At 38.7% G+C, this 19359-nt stretch overlaps 1 protein-coding gene across 1 annotated transcript in view; it reads left to right on the top strand.

Annotated features, from left to right (window-relative positions):
• Ankrd22 (ankyrin repeat domain 22) overlaps window positions 1-19359 on the top strand; it is a 57952-nt gene that overhangs the window by 29590 nt on the left and 9003 nt on the right. Inside the window, exons 2-3 of the mRNA XM_033766643.1 lie at window positions 2807-3007; window positions 19164-19355. Of these exons, the coding sequence (XP_033622534.1) occupies window positions 2987-3007; window positions 19164-19355 (213 nt within the window). The 5' untranslated portion in view covers window positions 2807-2986. The remainder of the gene's footprint in view (window positions 1-2806; window positions 3008-19163; window positions 19356-19359) is intronic.

The following is a 19359-nucleotide window of genomic DNA, read 5'->3' as shown; positions in this document are numbered from 1 at the left end:
TTTTCTATTACCATAATTGATCAAGTCCTCTGTGTTCACCAGTTGATAAACTTAGACCAGCATGATTTTGGACAAGATAATTCTCTATTGTGAGAAGGTGCCCTGTGCTCTGTAGGATGATCAGCACCATCCACAGCCTCTGCCCATAGACACCAGTAGCAAGCTTCCATGCCCAGGTGTTACCACCAAAAATGTCCCCAAACATTGCTAACATTTTTAGGATTCACTTAAACAAAAATTTTAGTATAGGTATGTCCCATGTGATATTTCAGAAATATATTTGAAACTCAAGATTAACTGAACATCTTACATTTTTATTTGCTAAATCTGGCAGTTCATCTGGGGACAAAATCATCCCTGGTTGAGACTGACTGGTCTGGAGTGAAATTCAAATGTTTTACCAATTGCAACGACTCAGTTGACTGTTTATTAGTTTGGTTTTAAAGTTAATATCATACATTGAAAGTTAATCTTTTGATAATATAATGAATATTGTTCCTTTAGAACTGCATCAAGAAAAACATGTAGATGAATACATACCATACACCAAAAATGTAGCAGTAGTATCACAATTATATGAAACCTTATGTCCTAGAATGTAGTTTAGTACCAAAAGTGTCTTTCTAATAATATCTTGTTTATGCCACAGAAATTAATCTTTTGAAGATGATCACTGTAAACATATCACAATAACATATTTAGAACTTAACCAATGTAAACATTTTATAACATATTTAGAGCTTAACCCTTTGGTGATAACCAATGTAACAAATTTATAATAGTATATTGAGACAATGTTTGTTGGGGGTGTCTCTTATAAGGTTATGAATATGGGGTTCACATTAGTGAGCAAAGACCAGAATAATTGTTTTCTGGGAAGCTGGGCCTTTATTCACCAAGGGGAGTCTCATTTATCACTCTGAAGGGTCTCTATTTAATTACTTTGATAAAAAAGATCTTTTTGTAAAAACTGGATTGTAACAATCAATACATTATTTACAGCCAGTAAAAATCTTTGAGTTATTGTAAAAAAATTTAGAATCTAATGAGATAAAGTGTGATTCAGATAAAAACTTAAAGAAACTTTAATGTTCACTCAAGAGGGAAAGCTTGGAGAACATTAGCAAAGACTGGCAGTGGCAGTGAAGAGTTCTGTCCACACAATTTACTTAAAGGAGACAACAAGGGGTGACAAAAGATTTGCATAAGAGAGAGTAAAGTACCCGAAGAGAAAACAATGTTTTTCTAAGTTGATGGAAGGCACTTAAATGCGTTAGGAAACTAAAGAAATGCAAACTAAAACTAAACCAAAGAGGAAGTCAACTGCAATGTTGGTGGGGATTGCAGATTTCTATTTCCTCCCACAGGATTAGCTAATTCTTCAACTCCTGGGGTTGGCCTCAATGGCAACTCCATAGCATAGTGAAGTATATGAATCTTGTTATAACAACTGCAAAAAGCAACTCAGAATGTCCGTCTCTGAAATAGGAAGAACTTCCCTATAAATATGCAGCACAGACCTTGGATCCTGTCCTCTAATCTCTGGCCACTTAAAGAACCGCAACTGATTGGAAAAAATCATATCAGTTGCTTGATTGGCTTGTACTGTTTATTGTGTGTGTGTGTGTGTGTGTGTGTGTGTGTGTTGAGGGAGTGTATTTAAATTCTGAAAAAGTTTAAGACAGTACTTTGATATATTGGTGTTAAGAGAAAATGTTTGAATAATTAGCCGTGGGTGTAACACACAAAATGTTTCGCGTTCAAGAGATATGACATATTAGCATGCATGACTAAATAAATTGATAATTCGGTTTAAAATTTTAAAGAGTAATTGATTTTAAACTGAAAACTATTAAATGCTATAAAATAATCTGTATAACTTGGTAAATTGTATTAGAATATTTAAGGTAACTTAAAATTTATTATACCACTAAGTTGAGAATCAGAATAGTAGTCACTGGAGACCATAAGGAGACTGGAGGCAGAAGTGGTTGAATTACTGTACTGAAATACAGTTAGATAGGAGGAATAGGTTCTAGTGCTCGACAGCAGAGTCTGGTGATGATAGTCTACAACAGTTTGCTGTACATCTTATAAAGAACTAGAAGATAGGGGTTAGAGGGTCTCCAACACAAAAAGTTATAAATATTTAAGGAGAGAAATGCAAATTACCCCAATTTGATCATTATACATTTGTACTACATCATCATTTTATGCACATTATCCTTTAAATGTGCATGATTATTATGTCAGTTAAATTTTAAAAATTTTAAAAGTACATTTAATGTATTAGTTCACAAGTCTGTTTAAACAGTTGGGAAGTATTACTTGTCAGTCATAACTTTTGAAGAATCTGAATATTATTTCTCAGTCCTTTTTCAGGCACAAATGGCTTTCACAAGTGTGTTTATTGGCCTGTAGCATTTCTTTCTTTTTTTTTTTTCTTTCTTTATTTCTCTCTTTTTTTTTTCTTCTTCCTGGTACCAGGAATTGAACTCAGTACCTTGTGCTTGCCAGGCAGGCCTGGCACCACTGAGCTACATCCCCAGTCCCTAATGTAGCCTTTCTTAATGGGCACTGAAAGTCAGATTTCAATGATAGGACACCGTATACTATTTTGAACCCTGAGTCCTTCCTGTCAATTTAGGAACTTTCTACCCGCCACCCCCAAACTGTGCTTCCTACCTTCCTGTACACTGCCACTGGCAGAGCAAATATGACTCAGAAACTGGCTCCTCAGGTTGTAACATGTAATGATACACCGCTTGGGTCATTACTCTGTAAGCCAATGCCTTTGTTTCTCTAGGTTGGTCTCTGTAGAAGGAACCTATTGCTCTCTGCATTTCTGGAAAACACTCAGAGGTGTGGAAGGACAAGGCTTGCCACAGCTTGGATTTCCAGGGAGCTTTCTCTCCAGAAAGAACTTTCATTTTAATCAGAAATACCTCTGAAAGATCCAAAAAAGGCCTAGAGGAGAAGGACCAACATGGGAATCTTATACTCTGAGGTAAGTCAAGTTTCTGAAGGTTGAAACCCAACAGTGTTAAAAATTGCTCACACTTTTCAAATATCATTTCCTATTCCTATCAGCATATCTTCCTTTCTTCTGTTTAACTTTCTGTGTATTAAGTCAGAGTAAATGAAGTCCTGTGTGCTGGTATTTTTGGATATCTCAAATATTTTAACACAAGCTATTTTACAATACTAAAAAGTTATATCTAAGCAGAGAGCAGTATGATACACATTTCTCCATGTCCCAGTGCTTTCAAGATTAATTTGGATCTTGCAAAATGGAGTTTAAGTAATGATTTTCTTTTATTAAACACCCAAACAGAATGTGAAAATTATGCCTAAGTGGATTTTTTTAAACATCTAAAAGATTAATTTTCTATGGTGTCCCATAAATAGAGCAACAGGTTTCAGTTTGGTATGTGAAAAAAAATTACCTCTAGCAATTATTAATAAAGACCATCACCAAATAGAAAAGGGATAAAAGTAGTATACTTTTGATACTTTGAGTATTTTTTCATATATGAAAAAATTCTTTTTCTGTATAGACAGTAACTTGTTAGAATTAAATAAAACTTTAATAGTGTTTCAAAGAGTACAGAGAGTGGTGTTTGAACAAGAGTACAAGAGGTGTGATGAGGTTATTATTCATGATTTACTCCCTTTCCTCTCTGACACAATTAACTAGTTAGTCTGCATTCCATTCTAATTTGAAAGAAAACCTCTGATGGTTTTAATCTTCTAGCATTAAGGCAGTCTATTTGCTTTTACCTCCAATACCATTTGTGTGCGTGTGTGTGTGTGTGTGTGTGTGTGTGTGTGTGTGTGTTTCTTTCTATGCTGAATGTGCAGTTTGATCATTTTATCATTCTAGATATGTCTTGCTCAGTGTTTTTAGTCTCATGAAGAAATCATATATATGAAAACGACAAAGCACATAATGTCTTTTTTTTTTTTGGTACCAGGGATTGAACTTGGGTCCTTGTGCTTCCAAGGTAGGCACCAGAACCACTGAGCTAAATCCCCGGCCCCATAATGTCTTAAAATGCTGCTCTGTCATTTAAACTTAAATTACCTAAGTAACTGGGTGAGGAACTTGTTTGTGATGCGGTTTTGATGGCACCCAAGAATCAGTTTAACTCAGCCTGTGGTAAGATCCAGAAAACTGCTTTTCAAGAGAATATCGCACAGGTGATTCTGATGTGGGTGATCAGTTTACTATCATCCGGAGACAGAGAAATGCTACTGTAGGCTACTGCTTTTCAATTTTTAATGTGCATGTAAATAACCAGAAAGTCTTGTTTAAAGGCAAATTCTTATTCTGTAGAGCCGGGTGAGCCCTAAGATCATGCATTTCAGTGCCCTTTACTCATTCTTCTGGTCTGTGTACCACACTGGGCAGCCAGGCTTAGCCCAGGCCCCAGGGACAACTATATTTAAAAACAAACAAAAGAACCCTAGAAGAGTATTCTAATTTTGTGTTGATTAGGTGTCAGTTTGATAAGTGGTTGATTGAAAGGCAGGGTAAAGTAGGGCATGATCAATTATGTCTAAGTGTCAATGAGAATTTTCCCAGCAGTAGCATAAATGTTTCACTTTTCAGATATATCCAGTAACTTGGAGTTTTCTATGAAATTTAAAAAGAAATACAGTAACTACACACGCACACACACACACACACACACACACACCTTAAAAAGTCCTAAGTTACCTAGAAGCTCATAGGTAATTATTCAGAGCTCATAATTAATGCTGAATCACGAAGGCACTGTTGAGATAAATGCTTTTTCCCTGCAATGCAGTATCACAAGAGGAAGTAGATTCTAAGCCCTCCCATTTCACGCTGTACCCCTGTCCATTTACTCCCGTATCAGCAGTGTGAAACATGTGAATCACCTGGGGAGTCTTAGTCATTTAGGAAGAAGATATTTTTCCTTTGGCAAATCATTTCTCAGTTTGCACAATGTCCCTTTGATGTCAAATGTTGATACTTCAATTGATACTGTGCTATGAAATGTCCAGGATTAGAATCATCTGACTTGCGCTATGGAAGAAAGTGCTGAGGAGATTAGTGCTTTTGAGTGTAATGAAGCTTTGGTTGCATTTTCTGTGTGCAGGTAGGAATTGTATGTGAATTGTTGGGGGAAAGCCTGGTCTAGAATTGGCTTTTTTTTGGGGGGTGCACGTCTGCAAAAGAGGTTAGAATTGAAAGTGCCAACTATTTGGAAACCTAGAAAGGACTGCAGTGAAAGGTTTGTATAGTTACTAATTTGGAAGTCTCACAACTGAATTTCTAAAAATAAATTAAGGTAGTCATGTCAAAATTCTGCTGAAGTTTTCCATAACACGTAGAATCAAATCCAAAGTCCTTATTGTGGGTCACAAGGCTAATGTTCTTTAGTCTCCATTCTCTCTTAAATTTCCTGCACTGTCCTTGCTCATCCAGCCACACTGACTCCCTCACTATTTCCAGAACACGGCAAGTAAACTCCCATGTAGGAGCCTTGACATCTGAGTTCCCCTTGTCTGGAAAGTTTCTAGCCGTAGATTTTTGCTCAAATCTTACCTGCAAGAGATCTAAGAGTAGTCCTGTCATTCTCTATGTATGTTTTACTTCTCTTTAAGTGTTACCATTGAATACACTTTCTAGTTTATTAGATTATTTCTTATATATTATTTTATTTTAGGGGTCCTTAGGTATTATAGTTTTTATGATGCCTAATTTGGTTAATGTTGTAGATGAAGGTGCAATAATAGTTTCACTGCTTTCAGTGTCAGTTTGTAGATATTCATCTACCTTGCAGACAATAATATAGTTGGGGTTGGGGATATAGCTCAGTGGCGCTGCACTTGCCTAGCAAGGTCAAGGTCCTGAGTGCAATTTCTGGTATCAGAAAAAAAAAGAAAGAAAATAATATAGTTGTTGTGTGAGAGTTATAAGAATGTAGAAACTACAGACTTGTTTTTTTCTGAAGGCCATGCCAGGGTCATAAGGCCAAGTAAAGCCAGGCAGGCTGGCTTGCATCATAATCTAACCCTTTGGAAAACTGAGGCAGAAGGATGAAAAGGTTGAGTCCTGCCTGAGGAATTTACTGACTTAGTGAGACCCTATCTCAAAATTAAAAACTAAAAAAACAAAAACAAAAACAAAAACAAAAAAAGACCAGAGGATATAGCTCAGTGAGGTCACGGCTTCAATTCCTAGTACCACCAAAACAGAAAAAGAAAATGGCCAATCACACAAAATCCTTTCAATCTGCATTCCTTGGGGGAATTCTTGAGTATAAATGATTCATAATTTACAACAGAGCAGTTTTTGTGACTAAATTTATTTTAGATACACTGCATAGCAAGAATCAAAACTTATCTTTGATATCAAAATAGTGCAAATATTCCTAGCACCAGCATCTATACCTTTTTCTAGTTAACTGACATCACTAAGACGAAAGCCTTAACATTGCCTTAATGCATGATCGGACCATACAAATCTTCATAAAGTAAGCAAAAATTTCTGCAAAGGTGATGCTGTTCTGAAACATGCTTCGTATCAAGTGTGGGAAGAACTTTATTGAAGGTTTTAGCTTTTTCCCCTTCCCTTCCCCCTCCCTTTTTTCTTCCCCTTTTCTTTCTTTCTCTTTCTTTCTTTCTTTCTTTCTTTCTTTCTTTCTTTCTTTCTTTCTTTCTTTCTTTCTTTCTTTCTTTCTTTCTTTCTTTCGATACTGAGGATTAAATCTAGGGTTTTTGCACTGAGCTACATCCCCAGCCCTTTTTGACTTTGAGACAAGTCATACTGAGTTACTAAATTGCCCAGGCTGGGCTGGAATTTACAATTCTCCTGCCTCAGCCTCCCTGAGTGCTGGGATTTCAGGAATGTACCACCATACCCAGATTTCTGTTCTATTTGTGAATGACTTTACAGCATCACCAATCACTGGTCTTCAGTAGGCATCCAGATCTTATTTTGCTCTAAAATAAGGTGGAAAAGGGTCTGTCTAGCAACCTCAGGAAATCACATTTTTTGTATAGGTGAATGAGAATGCCTTCCTACTCAAAGCATTCAAAAACAAGAACTGATTGCAGGAAAAAGAGGTAAAGTGAGCAGAGGGGAAGATTTTTGTAGAGATCCTTCATGAAGATGAAGGAGAGGAGCGGAAGCTTCCACAGTGCCTCTGATAGGAGCAACTCCTCTGAACAAATAAGGATGACTTCTGGGGTGTGAAGTCAGAAAGTCATTAGATATTTGGATGAAGAACCAGAAGGGAGAAAATGCTGTATTTTTCTGTTTTTATTTGCCTAGAAGAAGAAATTTACTAAGGATTTGTTAATTACAGTATGTGAAGAAACAAATTATCAGAAAAAAAACTTTAGGATTAATGGTACAAATCAAGTAAAAGCCAATGAATATTATCGTCTCCTCAAAATTTTTAATTGGGAAAGAAAAAATATCTTCTTTTCTCAAAAGACATTCCACCAATGCAGAAGTTACTCTACTCGAGTAATTTTGCCTTGAGAACCATATCTCTTCAGAAACTTTTGTGGAACATGTAGGAGACCGCTGATGAGCAACGAATTCATTCTGCTGAGCCTCGGGCTAAGCTCCACTTGTCCTTTCCTCATTTGGGAAATTATGGAAACTCTTGCATTTTACAGGAAGCCACACTGGAATGTGGGGGAGGCTGGGGGGAGTTGTGCTTTTGGAAATATCCAGAATGGCACAAGTAGTTTGCAAATTTCTATTTTATTAAAATAATGTCAAGAATTTTTCCAGCTGTGATCCTCATTATAATTGGAGCAAGGCAAAACATAATTGTGTCAAATAAAATATACAGTTAGTCATCAATGTGCTTAGTGTATCATATGATATCCACACACACAACCCCAGTGTTCCTTGGAGGTTACATAAAAAGTGAGCTTTCATTTTCTTCTCTTGCTCTAAATTAAATACCAAATAGTTTGTACCCCAGAAAGAATATTTATAGTGACTTGCTCTTTTGAAGTTTCAAACAGGAAATCTTTTATTTAAAAAAAAAAATGACATTGCCCTGGAATAGCCTTGTTACCAGAGAAAGAAATTCATATCCATGCCATATAAGTATTTTTGTCCTTTTGAAAATGTTTTACCCTGTTTTTCTTACACATACCATATACACATAAAAGTTCCAATTGAGGAATGCCCTGAAGCAAATAATGACCTTTATTTTGGCAAGAATTTGTGCAGTTTGGTACAACAAAAATAAACTATGACATTTATGAACAATTTTCATTTTAATGTTTCACTAGATGCAGGAAGCAATTTTTTTGAAATGCAGTTTTATACTTTACCAATACCTTTGTCTTTTACTTCTCATCTAGAACCAGGCTGGGTCAATTATAGATGGAAAGAAATGATAATTTATGACCAGACTAGTCTCACACTAAAAGAGATCTGCACTACTTGGATCTCTTTGGACACCAAATAGGTCAGAGAGTTAATAAAAAAACAGAGGATAGAGAGAAAGCAATTCATACTATGAACAGGATCCTACCTTATCCATCACCCGTCTGGCAAATCAACTAAAACAAGAAAGGACCTTGTCTGTTAAATGAGAGGTAAATAAATGAAACGCATGCAGTGGACACCAATGCTTACTGAGATCCTGTGTGTCATCTGACAGAGGAAAGTGATACCTATACCCTATTTATATACACTGTACAGCTACTACCATGATCCAGTGGTGCTATTTCCTATTTCAGCTCAGAGCTATAGGGAACAGGGAAATGGGATGTTACCAGAACCCTTACAGTGGGTCCTGGTCTCCTGTAAGCCATGATAGCACAAGATGAATTAAAGAATAAAGACAGGAAACAAGACTTAGGAGGTCGGGTTCTGGGCCTGATCAATGATGCTCTGGGCAGCAAAGACAAAGGCACCCTGAGCTTGCCACTATTTATTAGGTTCATAGGGAGTAACAGATTTCTCAGAGGACAGTGAGTGGCAATCCTAAATTGACAGGGATCTTATAATTGGAGGAGGTATCAGATGTCTAGGAGGGTGGTAGTAATCCTAAATTGAGAAGGATCTTATGTTGATGAGTATCTCAGATCTATGAAGAGCTTATGTTGATTAGGACAGTAAGATGAACAGAGATGTTCTTACAACAATAGGTTGTATGAGTTAAGCTGATAAGGAATTTGTCCCTCCCCAGGTGAAACCTTCCTCTTACTATTCAGTTCTCAAGGAACCAGGATGTCTTCAGCCAATGTAATCTTGCCCTTGAGTGTCACAGTGTCACAAGACCATTGAGGTCTCAGCTGTGACCCGAGGCAAAAATGGAGTTATGTTTTGGCGTGTTACAGCTGGCCTGTAGGCAAGAAGACTAGGCCTAGTCATAATTTAATTGTGAAATGATTTTTCCCCCAAATTATGTAGAATGGCTCCTGATACATATGTAGCACCAAAAACTAAGGTTTCAGGCTGGAGCAAACACCTTGTTTACTTGTGCATGAGATGGGAAGCTCGAAGTAGAGAAAGATAGAGAAAAACCTCCTTGGAATTTCCTGATGAATCTCATAGGTACATGAAAGCACATGTGTGAATAAGCAAGATTATTTCAGTTTTTAAATATAAGGAGACAAGATGATTGAGATAATGTCTATCACGTTGGGTCATTCCTGAAGACTTAACTAGTCTGTGCATGTAAGAAGCCTAGCATGGAGGAACTACCAAGAAGATTTATGCTTTCGTGTATTTGGACATATGTGATCTTTATGACTTAAAAACATCTTCAGGGAACCTAAACTCTTTAGGCAAACAACCAAAGTCAAATACTGAGCTCAGATCCCGGTGTACTAGATTTTATAAAATCATATTTATGGGTTTGTGCAGCCATCTTTCAACCTAATATTATTCTTGGCATTTAAAATTGCAGGAAAAGCCACAACAGCATTACCCCTAAGAATTTGCACTTACCAATGACTCTTTGCTACCAAGCAGAGGGTGTGATGTGGGTAACACTGGACCTTATCGAGGTCTTGATGCCGGAGGTGGCAGGGGAGTGATCTTTGGTGCAAGAAGACAAGCCAGGAAGCTCTCCTCCCTCTGGTCACTGCTACCATTGTTGCAGAGAAGCAGATAGAGGGCAACAAATTTGGAATTCATAACCATGACAGTGTGTAATATAAAGCAGGAATAATGTTACAAAAGTCAAGGGCTGGGCTGGGGATAGTGGCTTAGTGGTTCAATCCACAGCGCTGCAAAAATAAAAATTCAGTGGTTACTCTGTGTTGGTTGCTCCATTATCATAGATTAATCTTATCCTATTTGGGGATGTGATCTAATTTTGATCTCAAGGAAGAAACATCAGTAGTATCTGGATAGCTCCAAGGAGCTGAGTTCTATGTGCAGGTGTCATGGTGAACCTTTTAGAACTTTCAGTGATACCAGCAGCCCACTGCGGCACGAGTGCCATAGGTTTGCCGCCACTGGCCTAGAGACTCAAAGGTTAGGACTCTTTCAGAGTCAGGACACAATGGATTGCCTCTTCCACAAATCAGCCTGGGCCCAAGCCCAGCCTACTTCATCATCTTTTACTTACAGATGAGGACTTAGGGAAGGGACTTGATGGCACAGACTCTCCTCTAGCAGCTTTCCTTAAACAAAGCGGGGAACAATCTCATACAGCCATTTCACTGAACTCTGCTGTTAATGATTTGCAGCCACAAGTAGAACTCAACAGGCTTGGGTTGCTTGGGGTGAGACACAGGTTGTTAGCATTGAGGATACAACTCAGGCTTCCAAATCAGCAAAACCTGGACTGGAGTGCCAGTTACACGTTTCACTGCAGCAGGAGCCGGGCAAATACTTCACAGCCTGGGCTTTTGCCTTCCTTTTTTGTAAAAGAGGGATCACATCTGTCTCACAGGAAGGTACAATGATTGAGATGTTTGTAAAAGTCCTAAAACTTCTCATTTTCTCGGTACTTCTTCAGTGAGTGTTAATGACCATAACTTTGCATTCATGTTGGAGGGTATAAAAACAGCATTGTTTTCGAGGTGAGCAAGCGGGAAGTTTTAAGATAACATAAATCAAACTGATGTAAGGGCAGATAGCGTTATCGAGTGAGAGCAGTTCAGAATTGCTACTGACCGTAGGGCAGCAAACACGGGATTTCACGAGGAGATACAGGTTCTCTGAAAGGTGGGAGCAGGTTCGGCGATGACAGTCAGACAAAAGCACTCAACACCGAGGTGAAGTTTGCAAATGCTGCTGCAATTTTATTTCTAACTCCAGGTGTTTATATACTAGTTTCAAGGGCACACCTCAAGAGTGATTCCAGTCACAGGCAGGCATAAGATAGACAATAGTACTGTAAAAATTAAGACCACAAGGTCAAGGTAAGACCACACCTATATACCATCACAAAAGCTAAGACCATTGAGTCAAGGTAAGACCACACCTATACGCAGTCAGAAGGGGAACTTTGTAAAACAAAGGACTGGCTTCAGCATGTCACCTTCAGGATCACCTTCAGGACTTCACAGTCCGGGGCTCAGGGTCAGCACTTTGGCCGCCCGTCCTCTTGTGCCTCAATACCTCCCCATCTCTAGGAACATCTAAGTGTTCCTAACCTTTCCTGGGCCCAGAATACAGTTCTACAGATAATGAACAAATAGTAATAAAGACAAAATAGAACAGAATTATAGATGAACCCAATGTCCCCAAACTGCAGGCAGAGAGGCCAGTTATTCTCTTCACGGCTGACTTCGCATGCAGTGTGTGCCAAGGACTTCCAGGAGGCTTAACCCCGTGGGGACGACACCTCTGGTCTGGTTTCTGCCAGGTGACCGGCATTGTCACGCAGACTCTACTGGAGTGGTCGTGGCACAGAATCTTACATATCATCCACCTATTCCTTTGTTTGAACATTGAAACTAGGAGAAATGCTGCATGCCAAACTATTCCAGCTGGCTTCAAATTTGGAAATGGTACCAATACTACGGACAGGATTGAGTGAATGACGGTGTCATTGTAGTTCTTCTACTGGGCGGACTCAGTATGCTTCCTCAGACTGAATAGGTCCAAGAATAAATCTTGTTAGAGAAAATAAGTAAATAGAAGGCTAGATTTTCCGGTAAGTCCCAGAATGTTGGGGATGCATTCTTTGGCTCTTGTGTTTTGTTGTTTGTTTTGTTGCCTTTTTTTTTATTAGTACAGTTTTCAGTACATAATGATTTTATTAAGGGTATTTGTTCTCGCCCATGATTCTTTTTACTTCCCCCTCCCTTTCCTCCCTTCCCCTGGCTCTATCTTTTGGTCCCCTTTCCAATTGCAAAAGATCTTTCTCCCTGCCTTTTATTATCTATCTCATTTTGTTTCTAAATTATTTATACTCTGGGCTTCTCCTGTATGATAAACCATGTACATCTGATTTATTTCAGTTAACATTGTGGTTTTTAGGTGCATTCATTTTCCTACAAATGCTTAAAATCTATCCTTCGTGGTGACATACTAGTAGTCTATTGTACATAAACACCAGAGTTTTTATTGACGGATGTGTAGGCCACTTCTAAGATTTCGCTATCATGAACCATCCTGCTGCAAACATGGTTGTGCATGTATCATTTTAACATGATATCAACTCTTTAAAAAAGAAACCTGGTGGATGGTATAGGGAGGTTGAATGGAATTTCTACTTTTAGTTTTTAAGGAGTTTTCATCCTGATCTCCACAGTGCTTGCACCAGTTTACATGGCCACCAACAACATAGACGAACTCCTCCCCATCCCCTACAGCCCACCAGCTTGTCATTATTTGATCTAATGATGATAGCCATTCTTTCTGGAGTAAGATGGAAACTCAGTAATGTTTTAATATGCATTTCTGTAATGGTCAGAGATAAATACATATTAATATAAAATAGGACTATCAAATCTTAGACTTTCTGAAATGAAAAACAAAACAAAACAAAACAAAACAGTCTAATATTCTCACAGTCCCACTTACTTGTCCTGTCTCTCCTGCTTGGGTATTGAAGCCAGAATTTTTCTTCTGGGTAGTAAGGCTAATGATTCCATTTTTTACTCTCTATCCATTATTTCTTCACTCTCTGAGCTATAATCTAATTTTCATAACCACCCTTGCCCATCTCCATTGGCTCCTTATGCTTTCATAATTATAGGAGTAACTAACACTAATTGAAGGTTTAGTATGAGTCAAATCTAAGCCTAGTTACTCATCTATATAGTCACATTTAATTAATTCTGTGGTAAATAGTAATAAAGAAAGAACAATTATTAAATTTTGAAGAAAACCCAGCACAAAATGTTTAGGCAGATTGTTCAAATAATACAGCTGTTAAATGGTGGACTTGAGATTGTAACACAGAATATTTACTTCCAGAATTTACATTTGTAACCACTCAATGATACCAGGTCACCTATGTGCACAATGTTACCTGAATTCTATGTACTTGCTAACTTTCACTGGTGAGTTCTCTGCCAAACTTACAATAAATTCTTCTCTACTCACAGCTTCCAGTTCTTCAAAGACAATATATTGAGATTCCTGCCTTTTTCCCTACAGATGTGTGAAAGCTGGTCTCTGATAGCTGGCTCCTGCCTATAATTATAGCACTCAGGAGGCTGAGGCAGAAGGATCACTTCAAGTTCAAGACTAGCCTGGGCTACACAGGCCAGCCTGAGCTACATACTGAGCTCCTCAAAAAAACAAACAAACAAACAAGCAAAAAAACAAAAAAGAAAGAAAGAAAAGAAAGGAAAAGCAAAGACTGGTCTCTGGATAGTCTTTAAAATAAAAATCCTTTTTTTGTTCTTGAAACTCACTGCTTTGCCTTTAGGTCATATCTTTTTCTGTTTCTTCTGCAGCCCCTCTCACCACTACCATCCACTTCTGAACAGATATTGCTAATTCTAGGTCTGTTTGGAGAAAGTCCAGATATATAACTAAGCACCAGCAGGCTGATGCCAAAAGAGGTCTGATCCGTATCCCGAGAGTATAGACTGGGTCAGTGTTGGGTACCAGTCTCAAATGCAAAATCTTGCAGCCAGAGGCATTTTCAAAGCTGATTCTTAAGGGTGAAATAACTAAAGGCAGAGCGTGAGCATTCTGCAGTCACTTCTCTTAATTTGGTCCCTCACCTTGCTAGTTAAGAGCTGTGTGACTTTGGGCAAAATGGGTGCAAAATCGATATAATTCTAAGGTGGTCAAGAGGGTTAAGTGAAATAACTGAAGTACTCAATAAATGTTGGTCCATCTTACAATTTATTCATTCACTTATTTACTATCTATCTATCTATCTCTCTCTCTCTCTATCTCTCTATCTATCTATCAAATCTCAACTGCCTCTTTTGTGCCGAACACTGTGCTGGATTCTAGGGACATAATGATGAATAGGCACAGACATAATATCCGCCCTTATTTAGCTGACAGTCTGGAGAAAAGGCTGTTATTTTCCTGTCTTAGTCCGTTGTGTGTCATGACAGAATATCACAGCCTGGGTAAATTATGATGAGTAGAATTTTATTGGCTCATCCTTATAGAGGTAAGAAGTTCAAGATGAGGAGCAGCATCTGGCTAGTCGGGCCTTTCTGCTGATCATTCCATACTGGAGAGGAAGTGGAGAGAAAGAGCAAGAGAGGGCCCAATTCATCCTTTTATCAGGAACCCAGTCCTGCCACAACTGACCCACTCCTGAGATACAGCGTGAACCCATTCATGGCAACAGGGTCCTTATCATCCAGATACCTCCCGTTAGCCTAATTCTCAATATCACTGCTTTCGGGATCAAGTTAGCAATACGTGAACTCTGGGGACACATTCAAACTATAGCAAACACGCACATCTTTATTTACTTAGATCGAGGTAACTATAAGGAACTTGTAGGAGATGCCGTGGAAAGACAGGCTTTGTGAGATTTAAAAAATCATGTGTGTCCATATAAGGACAGCATCCCGATCCAGTGGGTCACCGAGGAATGTTTTTAGCGAGGAGGTGACATGCAGCTGCTGCATTGCGAGGATGAGTTGGAGCCCGGATGAAGGAGACTGGGGAGATAAGGCCAGTTATGAGGTGTGACTGACATATACAGCGAATGTTTGAATCTGAAATATCACAGTAAAAGACACACTGACACTAATCCTCCTCAAAATATTCCCCTTCCTGCAAACAAACTTATCCCATAGTTCTGGCCACTTTCTGAGACCGTTCTGGAAGACCTCTTTAGGTTCCCTTAGTTGCACTATCCTTGTTGCCTTCGTGTCCTGAATTGATTCAAAATACTCACCTTTCATGCTCATGTTGACTTTGGGGTAAAGTCACAAATTGTGTGGTGCTAGATTCAGTAGGTGGATGAGGACACATCTTACTGCTTCTGTAAGTCTGGCTTCTTCTATTGGATGGCACTCAGTAGCAGAATTTACCCACAAAGGAGGACTTCTGGAACTGTTACAGAAAATAGCAAGAGCAATGGGATAAATGTGTTGGAAGCAAGAGAAAGGATTTTGAAGAGGGGTTAGTGACACCGTATCTTTTACTGTAATAAATTTTTAAAATTTAAGCATTCACCATATATTTTGATAATTCCTTGCATAGCTAGTGTTACAATAGTCTTGGTGAGGCCTATAAAGGACCTAAACCAGGACATCAGTAAGGTGGATAGAGCAGAGGGCTGATATTGAAATTGATGGGGAATCCAGTCATCAAGATAGTTTCCGAAGTGCATTTCTTCTATGCTCACAGTATCCCCAGCTCCGGAAACTCCTCGGACTAAAAAGCACGTGCAACTCTTCCTTCAGCCTAAATAGACAACCCCTCTTTTTTTGTTCATGTCTACTCTCTCCGCCATCCTTTTCCTTTTCCTTTTATTTATTTATTTTTAACCGGCATAATAATTGCATAAATTTTGGGGAACATACAGTGTGGTAATTTAATAACATATATCATTTGTAATGACCAAATCAAAATAATTAACATTTCCATCTCTTTCAGTATTTATCTTTTGTGTTGGGAATCTTGAGCTCTTCTTTTCCAATTCTTATAAAATATCTAACAAATTGCTGTATATAATCAACAATCCAAAAATTCTCACTGTTGCAGACTGGAGTCGTTCTACTGGGCTATAGTTTGGCCACTTCACAATGGGACTTCCCTGTCTTCTTCCCTTTCGTTACTTTCCTAACACTGTGGTGCCCCCTACTGGAAATTGAGAGCTCAAAACAACAATAGTCTCCAGCTCTTGGAGCAACTCATATATCAAATTGCTTTTCTCAAATGAGCCAGTGAGACTGACCTATCGATTGATTGATTGATTGATTGGTGCTGGAGATGGAACCCAGGACCTTGTGCACACTAAGTTTGTGCTCTGTCACTGAGCTAACCCCAGCCACTAACATTTGGCTTTTCAAAACCAGAAACTTTGCGCCTAGGACACTGGAAGCCTAGGAGAGTCTAAAGATAAGATCAGGTTAACGCTTTAATGAATACTGTACAAGTGGGATTGACAAAACGCTCAAAAGCACCTATTACTTCTCTTGGAACAACTCTTCCTGTTTTTAGTGAAGTTTCAGCAAAGATTTCAAGGATCCCAAAAGGAAGACCCTAATCTTGGAGGTCAGGGGCCAGGCAGGCAGCGCAGATAGCTGCAGTGGGCCAGATGTAAGGTAATAGGGAGTGGCGGGAATTGGAGTCACTGACACCAAGCCCCAGTTATTTGGTGTCCCATGGGAATGGGGACCTAATGTTATCAAGTCTACAAAATTTTTAAAGAGAGGGTGGTGGAAAGTTGAACTAACACATAAGTATTTGTTTTTTCAAATGTTCTAATTTAAAACTTTGAAAAAAAGAAAAATAACTCCAAGAATATCTGCTTTCCAACTCTTCATGATAGACTATCAGTTCCTATAATTAATTTTTATTGATTTACTGTGAAATTTAAAAGGACGCCCAGGAATGATGCCTCATGCCTGCAGTCCCAGATACTCTTGAGACTAAGGAGGAGAATCACAAGCTCAGGAGTTTAAAACCAGCCCAGGCAGCAGAGTAAGATTCCATCTCAACAACAACAAAACTTTTTTCTTTTCTTCATACAGCCAAGTCTATCCAATGTACAGGACTGCTTTTTCCTCCTATCATTTTTATGTGTGTGTGTGTGTGTGTGTGTGTGTGTGTGTATGTGTGTGTGTATATATATATATGTTAAATATTCTTGTTAAATATTCTTGTTTTATTTTAAAAATGTTTTATAGTGCTGGGAAATGAACCCAAGCCTCACAAATGCTAAGCAAGCAATCCATACTGAGTAATCTGCACTTATTTTTATATTTATGTTAAAATATCTTTTGTGAATTATAATATTGATTTTAATGCATTTGATTGGGAGGTTGAGAGCTGGTTATTTTTACATCATTTTGTTGTATTTAGTCTTATTTTACTGTTGTCACAATCGAAGGACAGGACATCACTACTAAGACAACAGAAATTCACCTCAAGTATTTCAGCAATGTTTGTGGCATGGGAGATGTATTGGTTAAGATCAAAGTCCCAGAAGTCACAGATTGTGAAAGTTCAAAGGAACTTTCTTCTCACTTCTTTATTTCATGATCGAGGGCACTGAAACACACCAGAGAGGAAGTGAATTGTCCGCAGTTGTCCAGGGAGTAAGCAACAGCTAAGTTATAGCCCGCTTTTTCAACACCAGATAACTTTTTTCAGCTGTTCCAGTCCTTCCCATGTCAGTCAGGCAGTAAGTACACTGACACACTTCTATGCCCAAATGATGGTAAGTCTAATAAAGGGAAAACTTTGGTGACATTGAATAGGTAGTTTGTAAGTGTGCATTTTTATTAAAATGTGCAACTCGTATGATGTTTTTCATTTGGGGACGGAGACTTCATTCTAATTGTTATGAGTTGATTTTTTGGGGTGGATGTTTCTTTCACGAGAAAGCCTTTGAGTATAAAAGTATATTGCTCAGTGATAAAGCACTTGTCTGAAGTGTATGGGGCCCTAGGTTTGATTCTCAGTGCTGCCACAAGAAAAGTATTTACAGGTGACAAATTGTAAGACTTGGCAATGTTAGAACCTCAGTTGGTCAGCAAATACACCCACATGACTTTGTTACTGATCTGTCCCAGCTTCTGCAGGTCTTATGTACCCACCCACACTTTAAAACCCTTTTCTTAGGGACTGGGGACGTAGGTCAGTGACAGAGCATGTGTTTAGCATAAAGTGATAGAACATGAGGCCATGGGTTCAATCCCCAGAATTGCACACATGCAGACAGTTTTGGTTGTTTCTCCGGTGTGTATGTGTGTCTGTGTCCTATTTCCCCAATAGATGGATACATTTCACATGGCAGAGGAAAGGTGTTCATGGCGCCTCAGCTCATAGCAGCCGGGGAGCAGACCTAGAGGAAGGAGCTGGGGAGGAGAGAAAGCCCTTTCAGACCACTTGCTCTGTCTTCTGACCAGGCCCTACTTTTTCATAGCACACTCAGCTATGAACTCATCAATGGATTCACCCACTGTTGAATATAGGGCCCCTGTGATCCAGTTACCTTCCAAAAGCCCACTTCTGGATACATGAAACTTTTAGGTGCACATTTTAGATATAAATCATAACAATTAAATGATTTTATTTTTATTATTTGTTTAATACCTGTCTTTTCAACTTGGCCAAGTCCTTGGAGTTATGCAGGTCTCGTTCTATTACCTCGTGCTGCTCTGGCATGCCCATTTAGCTTTAGTAATCTCCTGATACTCTGGCTGCCCACTCATTTGCAGTCACAGTACACAATTTCCTTACTAAGTCAGATTTGTAGTATTTCATACATTTGTCTACTCACTATTTGTCTGTTCTGGGTGCCAAACAATTTAAGAAAGTGTAAATGTTCTTCGTGGACTTATGCTCTTCTAATTTGAAGGTCATTCATAGCTGAGACCCAATATCTAAGCAATATATTGCAATTTGGAAACTGAGCAATGATTTCTTCTCCTTCTCCTTCCTCTTCCTCTTGATCTGCTCCTCCTTTTTCTCTTCTTCTCTTTTGTCCTCCTCCTCCTTTTCCTCTCTCTTCCCCCCTCCTTTTCCTTCTCCTCTTCATAATTTTGGTTTGCTTATGCTTGTATTTCAAGAACTGTATCTGTTTTTCTCCACTCAGCCCATCTGCCAGGCAGCCTACCAGAATGACTTGGGTCAAGTGTGGCGGTGGGTAAGAGAAGACAACCACTATGTCAACATTCAGGATGGCTTCAATGGAGACACTCCTCTCATCTGTGCTTGCAGGCGAGGGCATGTGAAAATTGCTTCCTTCCTTTTAAAAAGGAATGCTAACGTCAACCTCAAAAACCAGGTGA

This window comes from Fukomys damarensis, unplaced genomic scaffold (genome assembly GCF_012274545.1).
Source record: "Fukomys damarensis isolate Sample0158 unplaced genomic scaffold, DMR_v1.0_HiC HiC_scaffold_20, whole genome shotgun sequence".
In the NCBI taxonomy this organism is placed as follows: domain Eukaryota; kingdom Metazoa; phylum Chordata; class Mammalia; order Rodentia; family Bathyergidae; genus Fukomys; species Fukomys damarensis.
Note: the sequence above shows the minus strand (reverse complement) of the source record. Positions and strands in the feature narration are given on the sequence as shown.